This window comes from Dryobates pubescens, chromosome 21, assembly GCF_014839835.1.
Source record: "Dryobates pubescens isolate bDryPub1 chromosome 21, bDryPub1.pri, whole genome shotgun sequence".
In the NCBI taxonomy this organism is placed as follows: domain Eukaryota; kingdom Metazoa; phylum Chordata; class Aves; order Piciformes; family Picidae; genus Dryobates; species Dryobates pubescens.
In genome coordinates this window covers 11,218,902-11,239,126 of record NC_071632.1, presented here as the reverse complement: position 1 = coordinate 11,239,126, position 20,225 = coordinate 11,218,902, and the positions used below count along the sequence as shown (strand labels likewise).

The 20,225-nt window shown below is 40.0% G+C and overlaps 1 protein-coding gene across 1 annotated transcript; it reads right to left on the bottom strand.

Moving 5' to 3' along the window:
- Positions 1-586: 586 nt before the first annotated feature.
- Positions 587-20,176, bottom strand: YME1L1 (YME1 like 1 ATPase). The gene is made up of 19 exons (XM_054171225.1): positions 19,974-20,176; positions 17,481-17,612; positions 16,866-17,028; positions 14,893-14,991; positions 13,576-13,685; positions 13,055-13,205; positions 12,857-12,964; positions 11,914-11,996; positions 11,061-11,151; positions 9,194-9,346; positions 7,617-7,749; positions 7,060-7,122; positions 6,470-6,582; positions 5,970-6,125; positions 5,176-5,327; positions 4,083-4,209; positions 3,908-3,981; positions 3,274-3,360; positions 587-2,259 (listed from the first exon to the last, which is right to left on the bottom strand). Exons 1-19 carry the CDS (start codon positions 20,001-20,003, stop codon positions 2,116-2,118), a joined length of 2,169 nt encoding a protein of 722 aa, XP_054027200.1. The 5' UTR covers positions 20,004-20,176; the 3' UTR covers positions 587-2,115.
- Between the last annotated feature and the right edge of the window lie 49 nt (positions 20,177-20,225).

Sequence of the window (20,225 nt, the reverse complement as noted above, 5' to 3'; positions counted from 1 at the left end):
GCACAAGGTACCCTTCTTCCTAGGCTTAACTTTACTCCCACTTTTCTCTACCTCCTCCCTGCCAGTGGCAGAGTGAGGGCAGAGAGTGGGGGCTGTGGTCAGTTCCTCACACCTCTCTCTGACATTCCTTTCTCCTCCAGAGGACTTCACAAACTGCTCCAGCATAGGTCCCTCTATAAGGTGTATCTTTCAGGAATGAACTACCCCAGCAGGGTCTCAAGTCCTGCTAGCAAGCCTGCTCCAGTGTGAGCTCCATGGGTCCTACAAGGAGCCTGCTCCAGGACAGGCTACTGCAGCAGCAATTGACAAAAGGTCTGTATTCTAAGGAGAACATTCCCTAGCACTTTAATTACAGAAAGTGCCACTTTGCCATCATTCTTAAATTTATTTACAAGTCTGTTTGTACACCTCAATTTACACTGTAGGGAACATGGTATTACAGTGTGTAGCAATTAACAGTGAAGGAAAAAAAAAGAAACCCCAATATGCATAATTAAAATGAACCTTTATTACTCCAAGACCAGATGCCAAACATGCAGCATATTTCTGCTTCTGCTGGCATATTCCTAAAATACATGGGACTAGTCAGCCTAGGCATTTGGTATACTGGTTTAGAACATTTGTAAGTGCTCCCACGATGCACTGGGATGGCACTCTAGGAAGCTGACAAAAACAGGCAAAGAGAAAGTTTATCTTGGATTTGAAAGGAAAAAAAAATAATTCATGTGCTCTTCCTTAAAAAGGAGGTTATAATCAAGCATTACACTCAGAAAGCTCTAAACCACTATGCTACTCTAGCTGTAACTGTTGCTACCAACTGCCAATCACACTGACTGGCACCAGCCCAACTGTTTGAACCCCAAGGGTGATCACCTTCAACAGCAGCACACTAGTAAAGGCCCTTTCTGCAACACAAGTTCATAGCCCCAGGAATTTACATTTAATTATGCAGAAAGTTTATGATCAAGCTGTGATATTCTAACAGGCCAGCTCCATGAGATCAGAAGAACACTGGCTAGCAGTAACTTCCATTTGCTTTGAAACTGCTTTAGTTTTCAAAACCCTTTCCTTAGCTTAGAATTTTCAGAGTTTTCTGTAAGGGCTGAAAGAAAAGGTTTTATTTCCCCTACTTCTACACAGAACAGAACTGGGAATGTTATTTGAAACAACACATGCTTCAACCATTTTCTGAGCTCCTCTTTAGTGAGCAGTATTGCCTTTTGGGGAGAAATTACCTGTTGGATTATGAAAAACTCATACGCAGTAGTAACTAGGGCTGTAGAATCTCCAGCAGTGTAAAAGCACTGCCATCAAAGCACTGTCTGCCATCTACTGCAGTCAGAAAACAAACATCTAAGAATCCTGGCAGCAGCAATTAGAGGTCACAAATATTTCTCAAGATCTCTGCCACAGTTCGACCCAAAACATGGTCCAAAGAGGCTTAGGCATGTTTAGCCTGTTGCTTTTGCATGAAGATTTATCTCCTAGCGATACATGTGTGTATTTTAACCCCAAGAGCACTGAGAACACAGTCACTAATGGTTTTGTCTAGCATGGAGCTCCCACAACTCCCCTTTAGTGGAGAAGTGCTGTGTGGCCACCCAGTTCTTGGAGCTGTTCTGTTACATGTCTAAAGAAGAAGTCTTTTAAAAGTTATCCCTAGCTTCAGAGTCTGAGCATTAGTTAGACTACACACAAGTGCTTCACAAATCACTCTGTCACTCTCCACAGCACATATGCTGGGGTACCACTTCAAGCACACAGCAGCATGACCCAGGAAGCAATGCCAGAACACACCAGCCATCTTTTTTTTCTCAGCTTCAAAATATGTGACTGAACCAAAATGCTGAATTCAACCCTGAGATTTTTCCTTCTGAGTAACTTCTTGTGGGAAAAGTATAGGGAGCAGAGGATGAGGAACTTGCTTTATTTCATGTGTCTGATGAGACACAACAAAGAGATAAATAACAGAAGCTCACAGGAGACAGAATCATATTGAAGTGTCACTAATGCCATACTCACATTAGGAAGGGGAAAAAAAGGCTATGCTGCGTAAGACTACTGCATTGCTAGATGTACATTCTTTCCATTATCAGTTACTGCACCCAGAAATTATCATCTTACTTCTAGTTTTTTTCCCTCCAGAACAATTTGGATTTCTTTGGCATCCAAAGTCTCGTATTTCAATAAAGCTTCTGCTAAATTCTTGTGTTCTTTTGCATGAGTCTTCAGGATGTTCTTTGCTCGCTCATAAGAGTCCTAATTTGAAAAAAAAAAAAAAGGTGGAAGGAAATTTTAAGACTTCAGAACATGAACAACATCAAGATTCCCCTTTAAAATTTGTTGTGAGGTAAATACAGCTTGAAACAAACAGACAACCCTTAGTCTTTTCACATATGACTTGGAAAAGGCTCACTAGATTTGAAATGCTGCTGATTCAATGAGCTGTATTTGATTCTCCCTTTGCAGTGCTGCAGCACTGAAGGAATGTTCTTTAAAGAGTGGAGTTTGCAAAAGCTTCCAGAACTGTTGAATTATTATGTGCTTTTAGAAAGCTACTCAGCAAGTTACCAGTTGGTGTGGCCAGATGCAGGTTGCCGGTGTGACAAGCTTCAATTTAACTTTCAGTTCTACACAGGTGGTTCTTACATGGACCAAGTCAGTTCCAAAACAGCTACAAAGTGTTCCTCATTCGAGTGTTACAACATAAATAATTCTTCTGCCTGTGCTGCACTATTTCAGATTGCCACAACAGGGATGTGGAAATTCTGTGAATATCAAATGTTACAAATCCCCCTAAGCCCGGGATGCTGATCCCAGCCAGGAACAGGATACTGGACAAGGCGGCTCTGAAGAGATATGGCCCCTCCTGTCATTCTGTACAAAATGATTTAGCTGCAAGTTAAGAAATGGGGGAGTAACACAAAACATTCAGGCCTGCTCTAAAACAATTTACAGCCATACTTTTTTTTTTGGTCCCCTATGAATTGAGTAGGCAAAACACAAATCCTGACCAACTGTCAGAAGAAGCGTTGAAGTGTTACTCAAGACCCCAACACCGCTGCCTTGTTTCTTACTAGTTAAGCATAACAATCACAAATACAGTTTGGATATGCAGAGATTCAAAGTTGCAGGTACATTAAATGCTTGGGGATACTTTTATCCCCTGTGCATTCTCACCAGTGTGCATTACCAAACTGAATAATCAAGTAAGCTGATGGCCAAAGTCATCCCAAAATAAAGGAAGCAGAGTAGAGGGGGAGAGAATCTTACCCGCAGAAGTGATCGTACTTCCTGCTCAATTGCAGATTGAGTTTCAGGGCTAACTTTCCCCGTATCAGTATAGGTCATAACACCAAGCTAAACAACAACAACAAAACAACAGCTTTATCTTGCCACTGCTCCATTAATACACACAAAACACTGTAAGAGTTCATCACCTATTGCTCCTAGGTACAAACAAGTGAAATCATTAATCAAACATTTGCTGAAGTGCTTGCAAAGGAAGCAAAACAAGAAGTCTGCTCATCAGCTTTGTAGTCACTGCAGGCTTCTTTTGCAACAGGTCACAGAACAGAGTCTCAGGTGGTTTTCTAATTTCAAAAAAATAAAATCCCTAGAACACCAACACTTACTGAGTAATAAAGATAACTAATAAATTTCTCAGAAGTCTAGAAAAGGCAATGCTGTCACCCCCCAAACTCCAAATTATCCTCAATTCCAAAATTAAGTTGTCAAATATACAGGTTTCCCAGCTGAGTCCTCCATAGCAGGGACAGTCAAAAGGCTTATTCTTCCTGTGCCAGAACTACTTAGCCTCCTGTGCTCAGCCAGCCAGACAGGCACTTGGTTACAGCACAGAACATTGCTTTGCACCACATCAGTATTTAAGGACTGAGGACTCTACCTTCTCGCTCATTCCAAATCTAGTCACCATCAGTTTTGCAATTTTAGTGGCATTGTCAAAATCACTGGAAGCACCTACACAGCAAAGAGATTTAAATTAGGTTATTGAAAGCAAGTTAAACATGCCAGTCCACAAACTTAGATCAAAAGTTGGTCTAACTACCCCATCAGCTGACCTGTTGTGATGTGATCACTCCCAAATATGAGCTCTTCTGCTACTCTTCCTCCCATACAGACATCCATCTGGGCAAGCAATTGGGACCTAGTTTCACTCCATCGGTCATTTTCTGGGAGCAAAGATACCTGTAAGATACAGCCTATGGTCAGGTAAATGAACCCAGAACACTGAAATAACCTGAAAAGTATTCTTATTTATATCCAAAGCAGATATGAAGGTTTTTATGCAACAGTTTGAATGCTCTGGGCCTCTTCTACGCATTCATCAAGTGTGCCTGGAGACACTTAGTCTACCAGCTGAAATGGACCCCTACAGGCCATGCAGACAACATTACAATTCATATTCATAGAATGGTTTAAGCTGGAAGGGACCATAAAAGATCATCTAGTTCCAACTCTCCTGCCATGGGCAAGGGCACCTTCCACTAGACTAGGTCACTCAAGGCATCATCCAATCTGACAACTTAAACCTACCACCAGAAGAAAGAACAACCTATTCTATCCATTTCTTGTACTGGACACAGACCAACTTGCCTAGAGGATTCAGGCTAATGGTTTTATTTAACTGAACATCTTAACTTGGATACAGTTCAGCAAAACCAGACCTAATAGAAATTATTTTTCTGTTCAATTGCTTGGCAGTAAAAGGCAGAGCAGAAAAGTTTAGGTGCATCTATACTAGAAACAAAGTAGGTAAGCAATTAGGTTTAGATAAAGTCACACTGGACAAAGAACAACTTGATAAAGGCTGGCTGTGTTAAAAGCACAGTAGAGCAATGCTTCTGCTTTCCAGTCCTCAGACAGTCTTCAAAGTTTTGCTGCTGGCTGCTATTTTAACTGCAGGAGAACCACACATATTTACATGTCTTTCCTTGTGCCTTGTGTATGTGAACTATTACTCCAGCATCTGCTGTTTTATTTCCCAGTGAAGGCAAAAAGCTTTCTGTCACACAGAGAAGACAGCAGAGTTTTCAAAGAGACTGCTCACAACCATGTCAACATACAACATGCATTAACAGAACTGCCACAAATAGCACTGTTGGCTAACTCCCCAACAATGCCAAACCAACACAAAATTCTAGGAATACTCACGTGTCCCAGTGTTGTTCCTCGTGTCATGATAGTGGCCTTGTTGATTGGCATTGCATCCTTAGTGTAATAGGCAATGATAGCGTGGCCAGATTCATGGTAGGCAGTGATGGTTTTGTTTTTCTCATCAATTTCTACACTTCTACGTTCAGGTCCTTAAACAGAGGAACATCAAAGTTTTTGTGCAGCTGACCACCACAATCCACACACTACATCACTCAAACAGAGCACAAAGTAGCTGAGGAGCAACATGCAAGCAGAATTAAGTGACACTGATTAAATGCAAAATGTTTACGAGTAGTGTTTTAATGTCTAAAATGCGCCTCCAAATAATCTACCCACGCACTGCCTAGAAAGGAACAGATTTAAAATGCAGCCTGAGTATCAGAAAATTCCATTTTTGTCCTCCCATTTTTAGTGTGTATGTCTCAGCTGGTTGCATCACATGTGACAAGTTAGTTAAACAGAAGCTTCAGGTGTCTGGTTATTCTCTGCTTTCCTACGGGAATGGTGAGAAATTAAGTCTGTGTGGGTTTGCTTTGGAAAAGTACCAAGTTTCACAGAATGTATTCCACACTAGATGTACATACTACTCTCTGGTCTCAAAAGGTTCTCTTCAGAATTAACTAACAAGAGACTTACTGATTTTAGAAACAACAACAAAAAAAACAAAGAAAAAAAAAAAGCGCAAACCAGAACATCAGTGCAGAAACCTTTTCTTCCTGTAGAGTTCTAATCACACAAGAAAAGCCCTTTGTACTGTACCACATCTGTATGTCTTTATTATAAAATCCTACCCATTAGAATTTTGTCCTTGGAGAACTCCAGCTCTTTCATGGTTACCATATCTTTTCCATCCACAGCTGCCTTTAAGGCAGCTTGATTTACAAGATTCTCAAGCTCTGCTCCAGAAAATCCTACTGTGCCTCGGGCAATTATTTCTGGATCAACAGCTGTGGGGAAACACAAGCAAGCTTGTCAGTAGTGCCCATAACGCTCCTGAAAAGGCTTGTATCAGGAGGAAATACCAATAAACAAATGAATACTAAGCAAGAATCAGATTCTACTAAAAAGAGCACATTAAATAAATTGCAGCTTTAGAAGAAACGAAGCCTAATTCTTAAAGCACTATGAGCTGTGGGGACTAGACACAAACGTTGCTTCGGAACACTGTCAGAACACTGCATTCTAGACAATTTCTGTGTTCTTTACTGAGGAACACAGTAAACCACAACTGCTGATGGAAGAAAGGACTGATCCATGAGCAGGCTGATCCAGCAGTGAAGTATTTACTCACATGGATCATACTTTATTTTATTAAGGTACCACTTCAGGATTTCTGTACGACCTCTTACATCAGGCTTGGGAACAGTAACTTGCATATCGAAGCGACCAGGACGTATCAAAGCACTAAGGAAAACAAACAAAAAAAAAAGAGTTTAAGACATTGACTTAAAAATGCTGCAGTAAACTGCTACCAACATACATGAGGAACAAAAGCCTATCTGAGATTTCTGAGGACATCTAGGTCTGTTGCACAGATGCAAAGAATGCATTTTGCTGCTTGTAAAAAGACAGGTGAAATATGTTTATCACTAACCCATCTGAAAGGGTTTAAAGTTGTGCATTGTGAACAAGGCATGCAACTGGTCAATTTAAGTACAAAAACTTCCAAAACTTTTTGATTCATAGAGCAGCATGGAATTTATTTCTCCGTATTTTACTCAACAACCTTTTAAATGCTAAAAACTGGTCAATAAACATCTCTTTAAAGAGGTCCAGCACTGTAATACCTGAAGATTATTACAAGCAATGTTGTTGATCTTCTGGGATTTGGGCTTTTTTTTAATACATGCTCTATAAAAATAATCAATACATGATACTCACTTATCTAATGCCTCAGGGAAGTTTGTTGCACCAATAATAACAACTCCTTCATTAGGCTTAAAGCTGTAATGAAGAAAAGGCGAGAAACAGAATTTTTGAGACAGAATTTACACCACCGTCTGTCAATAACTACTTATTTTGGAAGACCTCAACTAGCCAGTTAAAAACATGTTATCAAACCCCAACATGTGATCCAAGAATGACTACATTTAACTCAGTAAGTGGTTAAAGATATGCCCTGATTTCAGAGTCAAGCTTCTTCCTGTAGATATAGAGTCAGCCTAAAAAACAAACCCTGAGAAATGCAAAAAATTCTGCAGCTATTGTGCTGCTACAACTTAAAAGCTTCTCTGTTATTTACAGTAAGGTCATTAATTCCACTGCTGGCAGCACCAGAAAGTCATAAAAGCATTTTAAATTTATATCCTTAAAAGTATTATGTAAAACTAAAATAAAATAAAAGCTGTCAAAGAAAAGGGAAAAAAAACCCAACACCCAAGTATTCAAAATACCAGTCAGTCAAGCCCCTTTTGTGCCCTCAAGATCCACGTATTTACCCATCCATTTCAGCAAGAAGTTGATTAATGGTCTGTCTTGAATAGGGATGCATTGGAGATTCAATTCTCTTCCCACCGACAGAGTCCAACTCATCAATAAATATAACACAGGGAGCATTTGCTTTGGCTTCCCCTGTCAGAAGAAAAGCAGCAAAAGGACACTTCAGTCACACCCAGCAACAGTGTCTGTCATTTAGGATTCTATAATCCAAAAGTAATAGAAATACTGAAGTGTACTATTAGACACCAGAACTGTCCTGATCAGTCACCTAAACTTCAGCAGTCCTCAGGAAAAAATACATGTTTTAAGGTATAATGCATTATAGTTTGCATCCCTTCCAGGTGAAGCCAGTCACATTTCTTCTACAAACATGAACTCCTTTATTCACTGTATATGCCTGACACTAGTGATCTTCCATTTAAGAGAGAAGTTGGTCTCCTCTCTCCCCTGATAATATTCATTTGCATACTGAAAACAGAAAGCCTCTTCAGAGAATCTTAGAACGTCTTAGGTTGAAAGGGACCTTAGAGATCATCTACTCCAACCTCCCTGCCATGGACAGGGACAACTCATCCAACCCAGCCTTGAGCACCTCCTGGGAGGGGACATCTACAGGTTGTCAAAGGAGGCTGTTTCAGAGTCTCATCACTCTCACACTGAGGAACTTCCTAAGATCCAGTCTAACTCTACTCTTCCTCAGGTTAAAACCATTCCCCCTTGTCACTAGAACCCTTATGAAAAACCCCTCTCCAGCCTTCATGTAAATCCTTTCAGGTACTGGAAGGCAGTCCTAAGATCCCCCTGGAGCCTTCTCCAGGCTGAACAACCCCAGCTCCCTCAGCCTAAGCTCATAACAGAAGTGTTCCAGCCCTTGGATCATCTTTGTGGCATTCATCTGGACTAGCTCTAACAGCTCTGCATTGTTCTTATGATGGGGACACCAGAACTGGATGCAGTACTCAAGGTGGGGATCTCACAAGAGCAGAGCAAAGGGGAAGAATCACCTCTCTTGACCCGCTGGCCACACTCCTGTCAAAGTTAACAACCTAAACATTGATGCTATGAACTTCATTACAATGCCTTTTATTCGGGGCCTGTTGATGGGTGTGAGTAAGGAAATCCCAGCTTAGTGCTGCACTGTGCTGCCATAAACCTCTACTTCAGAGCATTTAAAAAATATATAAAAAATGAGGGACATAATTGAGCAGGTTAACACTATTTTTCATCTTAAATTTACAATTTCATTCAAACTTACATACAGCAGTAAGCAAATTATCATTTAGAATGTTCCATTTAGTTTACAGAGCATGACATTTCTAATCAAATTACTTCTATTCTCTCTGGGAGTGCTGTAACATCAGTGGCAATTTGTTGTAATTGTGCCTGACAACTCACAAGATTCTGCAGCTAACTGATGGTCACAGAGTTCTGCCTACACAATTAAAGATGTATTTACTAGCCTCATACACTACTGCTTTCCAGTAACCAGAACAGTACCTCATCAAAACTTGCAGACAACACTCAACACTTCATCTGGCATGTGAGAAGACTTCAAAAGCACAGATCTTTCACTTACTGAACAGGCTTCGGATGCGGCTCGCTCCTACACCAACAAACATCTCATCAAACTCTGATCCAGAGGCGTAATAAAATGGAACATCAGCTTCACCGGCTACAGCCCGTGCAAGAAGAGTTTTACCAGTACCAGGTGGCCCAACTAACAGAATACCTAAAAAGACAAACAAAAGAAGCCCAAATGATAATCCCCCCCAGTCGTCTTACATAGGTACTGCTGCTTTTGAGCACCATGTTTCAAAATGCTGTTAACAACCCACTTGCTACTTGCTGTCTGAAGAAGCTTCCTGTAACAGATGTAGGTACACTATGATCTCTATTTAAGCAACAAGATCTGTGAGACTACCAAAGCAACAGAAGACTTCTCAGACTAAGGTGGTTTACTTGGGACTTCAAAGAAGTATCAGTTCTTAGCTCTGTAAGTGTTTGTGCTAACACAAACACAGTTTTGATTTCTGAAAGGCTTTTTATAGGAGTATTCTACAAAAACACTGCTGGGTTTAGCAGTGAACTCAACCCCTAACAGTACCTTCCACAAACTGACAGTTTCCTTGCTGTTTTTGAAAGTGGAACTTGGAGTGAATCATTTCAAGTAATGAAACTCTGTAAAGCACTAACAGGAAACAGACTTGTTCAGTTTATGTACTACAGATTCACCTGGCCTGCTCTAATCAAGCTTAATCATCCCTTTAAAGGAAAACATTTGTTTCTGAACTAAGGCAGCTAGCAAGGACTACAAGGTGCTGGAGAAGTCACAGCAAAGAAAAAAAGGCCTTTTAAGAGTTCAGTCACATAAATATCTCTGTCTTATGAGATAAGAAGTTGCTGTATATTAAACTAAAAGCTAAGGAAGGCACAGCAAGTTTTGTCTAACACCAGCATATTCATGTGCTTCTTTTTTAGACATTTTTGCATTACCTTGGGTAAGTGTTCAAGACCCAAAAATCTCTGGGCTACATAAAGTTCTACTCAAAAAAAGCATTAACATCAATTATACAGAACTTTATCAGTATATGTTTTAATACTATGATACATGGCAGTGACAAAGCAGAGTTTTTATAGTTCAGTACCTCATTTCTGAAAGGTTGCCTTGGGACTTTAAAAAATACCAATTCTTAACCCCATAAATGAGGCTGTTAACATTTACAAGCACAGGTTTGATTTCTGGAAGGCTTTTTGCCTGCAATATATAGCCCTCTGCACTGTCACAGCTCATTACCTCTGATATTATTGTTGACCTAACATAATTACTTCAATTCAAATTGTTGATTTTCTACCAAATCTAAGATACACCCAGGTGTCTTTGCTTCATAGAGCAGCTTAGGTTGGAAGAGACCTTAGATACAATCTACTCCAACCTCCTGTCATGGGCAGGGACACCTCTCAATTAGACTTGGCTGCTCAAGGCCTCATCCAGCCTGACTTTGAACACCCCCAAGGAGGTGGCTTCTTCTCTCGTGGGCCAGGCAGTAATGACTACTCATTACATATGGAGAACTGAAAGACAGACAGGAAGCATGCAACATAACCACGTTAACCTCTGCTCCTCCACACCCAAGGACCTCATTAAAGCGTGTCCTTTATGAAAGAAGCTTTTGCAATTCTTGAAGGTTCCTTTGTTCCTCAGATATTTTAAATAAGGAAATCCACCACCTCCATCTAACATTATCTCACTATTTTTGCAAGATACAAACTAAATACAGCAGCAGTATTTAAGCCCAATTTGGTCATACACTTTTTGATTCCCTAAAGGCAAAGAAATACCCAAAAGCGGGGCCTGTAAATCAGTCATTCAGTATAAACTGAAGCTGACAAAGACAGCCACAGCCATGCACAATTTTCACTTCTGCTAAAACAATGATTCTTACCTTTTGGAAGTTTGCCTCCCAGTACAGTAAATTTATGTGGGTTTTTCAGAAATTCCACAACTTCCTGCAATTCTTGTTTAGCTTCTTCAACCTACACATTAAAAACATGTCACAAAATACATTAAGCATTTATAAAACACGACATTTTTTTGGTAGGTGTTTTCTATTAGAGACTAAGTCTCTAACTGACTATTGATTAAACACACACAACAGAAAGGAGATAACAGCATACTACAGGATGTGTGGATACCAAGTGTCCATGAGTTTCAAGCTACATGCTGGAACTGTTCATATAAATCAGTAAATAGTGAAGCAAACAATGCTGAAGGAATAAGTGAACAGTTCAAGACCAGACCTGACTAACAAGATAAATACAGAATCAAAAAACCTACATCAAGATATTAGTCTAATTAGTTAAAAAGTGATTAATTTTATTTGTCCAAGGGGAAGGAGAAGGACAAAGTCCTCATTTGCCCATTGACAGACAAAGAGCAGATGAATGGAATAAAATAGAGCTATCCCATCAGAGTGACATGCCCACTTCTTTCTGAGAATCTCTCTCAGGTCCCAGTATCAGATAACCAAAAGAGATGGCACTAAGAGAGAAACAATCAAATGGCATTACCATTTTCTTGTACTGGCCAATGTCTGCAATAAACAGAGTAACACTCATGGCCTGCCCTTTGCTATTCTAGACTTTAAAAGTGAGAGTCAAGAAGAAGACACAGAACAGAAGAGCGGTTAAAACCCTCCTTGATTTTTGGGTAGCTTTGTTTCATACAAAGAACTTTCGTGAAGAGAGATGACATTCTTCAGGCTCACAGTGACCAGCTAAGCAAGGACTCAGACTTACCCCTTTTACATGTTCAAAGGTGACATTTTTCAGCTGGATGGGGTCAACTGCTGCATCAAAGATACTCGATGTTCGAAAGCGTACTAATAGCAAACAGCAGATGATGAACAACAAATTTACACAAGTTCACACATGCAGTCACTGCATTCCAAGAGTAAACTCTGCACTTGAAGGCATACCATTAAGCTACTAACTTTACCCCTGCCCTTTTAAAAGGGCATGTTTCCATTTGCAAGTGTCCAGCAAGAACAACAGTTACTTTTAAAAAAACCCCAACCTTTAAAATATCTGCAATTAATTCCGTGAAGTAAGCACTTTTTACTCATTGGAGCAGAGAAAGCCCTGCATCCAAATCAGGTACAAAAATCCAGAAGCTCTCTCTCAGGTCATAACTTAGTATGACACTGAAATTCTCCATTTGTTTCAGCTCAGCTTTTGATCATTTTCACATTCTCCAATAGATTTCTCAAGACGACAATTTAGCCACTCAAACACTTAGTCACCATAAACTAGTCTGTCACTACAATAAAGAATACAGTATTATGTGATACTATATTTATATTTACTTATAATGTAATACATGAAACTAATACTATAGTAATGGAACTGTACTACTATATATCATATGTAATTTTTATACTGAGGATATTTATATAGACAGAGATACATAGATAACTATAAATTAAACCATTTTGCCTACTGCTGATCTAAATAACACATCTGCTAAATTCAATGACAAATAATAGGTAAACAGTTTGAGTTTTAATCTGCTTGGCTCCATAGCCAGCTTTGGTTAACCAGAGGCTCCATAACAGCCTCTTTCATTAGTAGATTGGAATGCTATCCTAAAACAATCATGTGAAAACACACACAGTTTGTGCTAACTATGCTGGATGGAACAACACAAGTGAAACAGCACGAGGGAAAAGAAAAGTTAACTTACCAGCATCAGAAAAGGAACCTTTCCCAGGTAAAAATGATGAATATATAGCAAGATAAAAGCAGAGAACAAAGAGAAAAAAAGAAAGCAAACGTGATCTTCTTAAGGAATCTGTAAAAGAAAACAACAAAGTTCTAATATGGGCTTAAATAAACAACTTTTGGAATGCAAAGACAAGGCACAGGACCTAAAACAACTTACCAAGTGTTTTTTGCAGGAATACTTGTGCTTTCAAAAAGCCTTCTGCAAAACCAGTTTTAAAAGCATCCTGGTGTGCCTCTGGGATGTTTTTAGTTTTCATTAATGTATCCAAGTTTTCAACATCAAATCTCCGCTTCCTGAGGATAAAGCCCTAAAATATGTTCCACAGCAGTGTTAGTATACACTAAGTTTTGATACACGACTACCTTACCTACTTTTGACTCCAAGCTACTTTTAACAAAGCCACAAAACCAGAATATGATTTCTAGAGTTTAAAACCATTTTTATACTCTCAAACTACTCTCCCAAAACTTTCAAGTAATTTTTATGTTGGTGACATATGAAATAAATCTGTGTGTTAGTAAGAAAACTGAGACGATGTTATGAGCTCAAGTTCTAGAATTAAGACATTTTTCAAGCTAGTGAAACAAAACACCCTTGGTAAACTCTGAAGTTTTATTCAAGATAAAGATATGGCCTGAATAAGCCCAAAACAGCTTCACAGTATTACGTATATTTACCTTCAAAAGCGATGAAAGTGAACTTCTTGTTTCTGTAAATTGTTCAGATGATGACTGCAGACGTCTTGCTCTTGATCTCAAAGTCTTAAAGTTCCGTGATTGAATGTAAACTGAAAGTAGAAATGATAAATAAGTGAAAAATATCCATTACTATTGCTTAAAAAGAGAGGCCCAAGAAATTTCAGAAGCTGCTACATGAAGAAAGACTATGGTGATTAAACTGAGTATGATCTGCCCAACATAACCCCAGTAAAAAGTGAATTGCAAACCTTGCAATGGAGGTTTGATCACAGATGAGAGAAGCCAGGAACACTCACCTTCTTTCATTGCTATGTTTCAAAATAATCTCCAATACCAGACAATCAGTTTTAACGAAGCTTTCTGTTATCATGGAACAGCACCAAATAGAAAGAACTTCTAGAGGTGATCCAGTCAAACCTCTGCTCTAAACAGGTTTAAACTTCGATATCTGATCAGCAGATTCAACTTAACATGACAGTTAATCTGAACCTCTTTCAGCTCAGTGTTGAAAACACAGCACAACATCTTCAGACACTGTTCCAGACTTTGCTATTCTCGTTGTGAATATTTTACAGCTAGAATTTCCTTTGCTTTTCCTTGTTACCTCTTCTCCAAGACATGCAAGAGGAGGGTAACTAATATGGCTCCAGTAGGAATTAGATCATTTCCTGCCTTCCCTTCTGATCACTTTAAAACCTCAGATCCTTCAGCTTCCTCTGTACATTAAAAGCTTGCAGGTCTGAACCCTTCCTTGTGGTGCATCACTGGGCTATCTTCATTTTGTCAGCATCTCTCTGTCAACCATGAGACACAAAACCAGACACAGTATTCAGATGTAGCGTCAGAAGAACTGAATAAAGGACAAAGCCTGAACTCCTTGAGCTCCTAATTATGATCTTGCTAATGCAGGCCTGTTGTTACCCAGTATACATCCAGAAGTAGTTTAAATCAGTTACCAAACACCTTAGAAAGTTCATCTGGCTGAATACTTGATCCAACATATTTTTTGATTCAGAAGTAGTCAGCTAGCTATCATCTTTTCAGAATACGATCCACAAATAACAGCATCTTTGAACAATATTCCATAGCCACACCATGTTGACTACCTTAATTCTGGCAACATACTGGTGAAATGCAAAAATAACAATTTAGAAGTGTTAATATCAATGTAAAATTCCTCCTGGAAGTTTGCCATCATTTCCTGAATGACACCTCCAAGACAAAAGTAAAAATACTTTCCCAGGGTAAAGAAAGATACTAGAGAGGTTAAAACCAGCGTGGTTTACTGGTTTATACCTGGCCAACACCGAACATCTGCACAGAAATTGTGGAGGGGATTAGGATGCTGCCTGTACAAACAAGATGAGCGTAAAGTGCTGAAAACATCCACGAATCCTGTAAAAAGAAATAGCAAAGTGTAAACACATCATATATTAAAAGGCAACTAAACATTACTTCTTATTGCATAGGTTCTTTCCTCATTGTTAAATATCAATTCTGTTTTACTGTGGTCTTTTAAGCATCCGTAACTAACCAAATTAACCAGTACAAAGACATTTAACTATTTGCTATGTCAGGAACTTTGCAATATAGCAGAGTTTTTTCTGCTAAGAGCTTTCAAAAAACGCTGGTAGCCAGAAGCTCAAATTTGAAGCTGTATCTAGGAAGGGAACTCTGCACATCTGTACAGAGCTGAATGAAATTATCTAGACTGGACAGGACTTGAAATTATCTAGAAATTATCTAGACTGGACACAAAGTTGGAAGAGCCATCATTAAAGAACAGATTGCTCACCAGACTATGTATAATGTATGCAAACACTTCAAACTGCACAGTCCCCATGCAATACAGAAACAAGAATAAACAAATTCGCATCACAGTGAAAATGTGCTTAGCAGATGCTATTTCTAGCATGCTATAGACTGCGAGACAAGAGGACCAGCATTTGTCTGTTGTTTAGTACCCAAAGGCTCAAAGAACTTCTCCTCCTTTAGCAGGTAAGAATTGTTTAAGAAACATCTGAGATGTGGGAAGGAGATGAAAAAACCTGAGGCTCTCTTCCACAGTAACTCAGAAGCTAATGTCATCACAAAAATGTGGGGATGTTTTGTTTATTTTACATATTCTGAGAAAGTTATCACTAAGATACATCTATGACAGCAAAAAAGAATCCTGAAAGTTCCTACTATTTTTTTCATGCCATGTGATTGTAAAACCAGCTTACAAGCTAGCAACAGAAGTACTGAGGAACTACGGGAAGGAGGGAAACAAATTAACTCTTCATTCTGCAATGCTACTAGCTAGCCTAATACAACATAACTGTGAACACATTGGTTTAAAAATCACAAATCTCTCCTCACTTCATGCACAAGTATATGCACAGCAGACACATATCAATAGTAACACCATCACCAACACTAGAAGTGCTTGAAGATTTAGCATCTCCCTTGCCTGTGGCAGTTTTACACCTATAACTTTGCCCTCTCAGCTGTGAATGCAACCAGTCTGGTGAACTTCCATATTCACCTCTCAAAGCCTTGAAGGACTTGCAGCTTTCTTTGCATTCAGGAAGCTGCCTCTGGGCTAATATTTTTCTCTCACCTCAAAATGCAATTTAATACTTCTTCTCTAACAGTAGCCCAAAGCTATTATTCTTAACACTCTTTCTCCGAGCTGCAATACTCTAAGGCCAGCACCTCAGAAGTCAGATACATGCTTCTTTTTCTAACACATTCTAGAGCATCTACAATGGCCTTGCTTTCTGGATTTTAGACCAATCCCCACAGAACACCTTTAACTGTAAGGAACCACTCTTGGTTTATGTCAGCAGTTCTTAGGTAATGTTGCTTCGAGCAAAAAAGGAATGTAAATGAGAGATGTTCATGACACTGATACACTGGATTAGCAAAATCTTGTTTCTTCTATTTGGTGAAACAAATTGGTGAAGAAATTCCTCGCGGAGGTTCATCATTAAGAGACAGTGCACTTGCACTACAGCTGAGCTCAGACAAGTTTAACAGCAGTCAACTTCAAATACAAATTTGAATAACCTGGGTTGGATTTTCTAAAATTCCCAAGAGTTGACAGCACAACTCTAGAGAGAGCCTGTATGCAACAAGGAACATTAAAACTCTTTTCACTGAAGGGTGTTTTTTAAACCATGTGTTCTCTATGACACAAGAGATTAGTTTTGAAGTAAAGAAAACCACATTCACCTCTATAATCTAACTCTTACCAATACTCATAAGCACTTTACTCTGAAACATACCATGCTTATTTTCAAAGAAGGACTCAGCAGAGATGTAGGATGTGTGCCACTGAGAAGAGACTTTGTTTTCTGCACAGTAGCCAGGAAGCAACCTGTTCACCAGTTCTTTGAACTGATTAGCTTTCAAGTCAGACAATCCCAGATCTCTTAAACTAAATACAGACTGAGAAATAGAAATAAAAGTTCAAAAAGTTACTTAAGATTACCTTAGGGGGGGGGAAACTATTAAGAATAACTGAATTAACTTTCTGGCTTGGTACAGTATCTGCATTTCAGAGTTTGGACTGAAAATTTTCTAAATTAAGATAAATGAACAAAAGGGCACAAGTAAAGAAGTTCAAACTGAAAACAAATTCCCTCATTTGCAAATTAGTACTGAGACAAGTACCAGCTTTTTTTCTTTTTAATAAAATAATGTATTTTTGTGGAATCCTCACTGCCAAATCACTGGCTGACTGATATTCTGTCTTAAAAGTTGCATTTTGCGTGTTAACATTCTGTTTAGTCACGTTATTTTATTAAACAGGTCAATTATTAAATTCAATTAAAATGACATTATTTAGATTTAATTCATTTAAAAGCAAAGCACCACTTTTTCCAAAGAGTTTGTAGTACCTCGCTCTTCTGAGGCTCATGTTCTGGTGATGTGTCCCTCTGGACAGGTGGTACAGATGCTGTGCTGGCAGTAGTAGTGGAGCTTTTTGGTGAATGAAAGGCATTGATAAGGTGACTCAGAGGAACGGTAGCCTGGGGAGGGGAAAAACAAAACCATTAAAATTTCTTCTAGCTATTTAAACAGATCTCCATTCCAAGTCCTGACTTATGATTGCATATCTTGTACGCTGCCTTTTAACGGAGGACTTCGAACTAGAAAGCACAAACTTAGTTTCAACATCAGTGTTAGCTGGTGCCTCTACTTAAAGAAAAAAGAAAGTTTAAGTATGAATGACAGACTGGAAGCCCACAGAGCTTGGAAGGAAAAAAAAATTAGAAAGAGGCTTCTTTTCCTGATTTTCAAGAAAATAATCACTAGAACTTCAAACAGAAGTAGGTACAGATCATCAGCACTCAGGAGACTTCAAGATTGCCCTCAAACTGTGCTTAAGGAAAGATTTATTTACAAAAATAATAATAAGCAAATCCTTACACTGTTCTTTGGTGAAACAGCAGGGAACCAAAATGCTACTACACTTCACACATCCCCAAACCCAACAAAAAATTCTGGAGGAATTTTTTCATCAGTTGTTTGCAGTGTTAGCTCTGTGCTGTTGCACCCAGACAACTGAATAGTAAAGAGTCTCTTCTGACAAGTTTTACAAACCTAACAATCATTTCATACAAATAAAATACAAAACTTCAGGGAAAAAAGTAAAGTTTTCCCTTGTAATCACCCATCACAGTCTGTTAACTTACATTCCAAATAGGTGGGTTTTTTCCCCCCCAAAAGCAATAAAATGCCCCAAACCCAGAAACACAAGCAATATGGGGAGAGACAGAGAAAAACCAATAGTAAATGACTTCTGCACTGAAAGGTCTGCAAGTTGATACCATCTCTCAAAATATTTAAAACCTGTTTACAGTTATTCTCATTCATAGACATTCTCTTCCTTGTAAGAAGTATTTACTTAAAATAACTCAGCCTGTCTTGGTGTGCATCAAGACAAACCAAGGATCACTGTTCTGATAAGACTTCACAACACAGCCACAGAAGAGAATATTCTCTAAACAATATAAACAGGTAAAAGAATGGTAACTGAGGTACTGTATGTAGTGGTAGACTTCTAGATTATCCCTGGACAGATATCCAAGCAACAAATCTCACCGTGCTGCTTTCCCTTGAACCAACTTGAACAGAAAGCTCAGTGCCTGCCTCTTAATAGCTTTAAATCATGACAATTTACTGCCATCTCAGTGACACCACCTCATCAGAGTACAGAAGCCCAGGTGCACCACATCAGGACTCCTCACCTGGCACATGACTATGTCTATTGTGAACATAGGGAACAAATAATTCCAGCATTCCCAAAACACCTTGGTCTCATTACACATCTCTAGGAGAGTTAGGATGCAGCTGGCTGCTGGAACAGTATCTGATTGCACCTGATTAAGTCTCTGTCGAAATTCTTCCACAAGAACTTCCATCTCTGTCTTGCCTAGACAGAAGACCAAGAGACAATGCTGGGATACATGAAAACTACCTCAAATTAATTGTTCAAAGTTGTAATTAAACTCTGGGAATTTGTGGTAAAACTGTAAAGCCTCCACAGGTCAAAGTCAGCATCTTGCCCACTAAGCTTTCCTCCTTGAGGAAAACCCACCATGAAAAGGTGGAGTGACACATTCCTAAAAATACCATCAGTAATGCCCCTGTCACTAATGAAAGGAATTAACACATCCTGGACATCTGGAAAGGACCATCAAATCTCACTGCGTAACACCAATATCACATACTAATGCCCACTGATTTGGATCCAAGTCCATAAACCCCACAAGTCCCATCAGCCTCATTATCTAATGCAAGATGCCTTCCTGATTGCGGTCAGCCTGTTCTACGTAAGAAATAACTGCGGGTGTTTCCCTCACCAACTCTTCTAATTACTTCTCTTTGGTTTACACAAGAACCCTAACAATGAACAGCACAATTTAGTTTCAGCCGTAATAAACCATCACCACCCCGGCTTCTGATATAAAAAGATACTAAAAAGTACTATCTCTAGGTTACTTTGTTCGGGATTTTACAAGTTTTTTCTGAACCTTCCTCTCCCCGCTCCCTTTATACTTTTTTCCTTAGATGAGAGTCCCAGGGCGCTGTAGCCCCGACGGGTGGCTCGCCCCGCTGCCACGCTCGGTGCCGCCGCGACTCGTCTCGGCGTTCGCTCACACCCGAGCGACGCTTCCAAAGCCCAAAAACGTGGCAGCCAGGATCTCGGCTCCTCCAGTCGAGGCCCGCAACTCCCCTAACCGCCCAAGTGCCTCCGCCCAGACTCACTACCTCTACTCGGACACGAAACGAGCCCCAGACCGCTGCCCGGTGGAGACGGGGTCTCACGCAAGGCGAACTGCGCACTGCACCGGGCCCGCGCCGGTGCGCTCCGCCGGTCCCCTCACCTGAGGCTGCACGGTTGAGAAGGAAAACATCCTCCCGGCGGGGACGGCGGCGGCGGCAGCCACAGGCGCCTCTCCCGCTCCTCAGCCCAGACGCAGAAGCCGTGCTCGCCTGTCAGCCGCCGCCGCCGCCAGCAAGAGGGCCCCGCAGCTCCACTTCTCGGGAAAATGGCCGCCCCCTACCGCCGGTAGTGACCGGGCCCGGACCTGGCCCGGAAGCGGCTGGCGGCGGTAGGGCTTCCGGGTTGCCTCTCC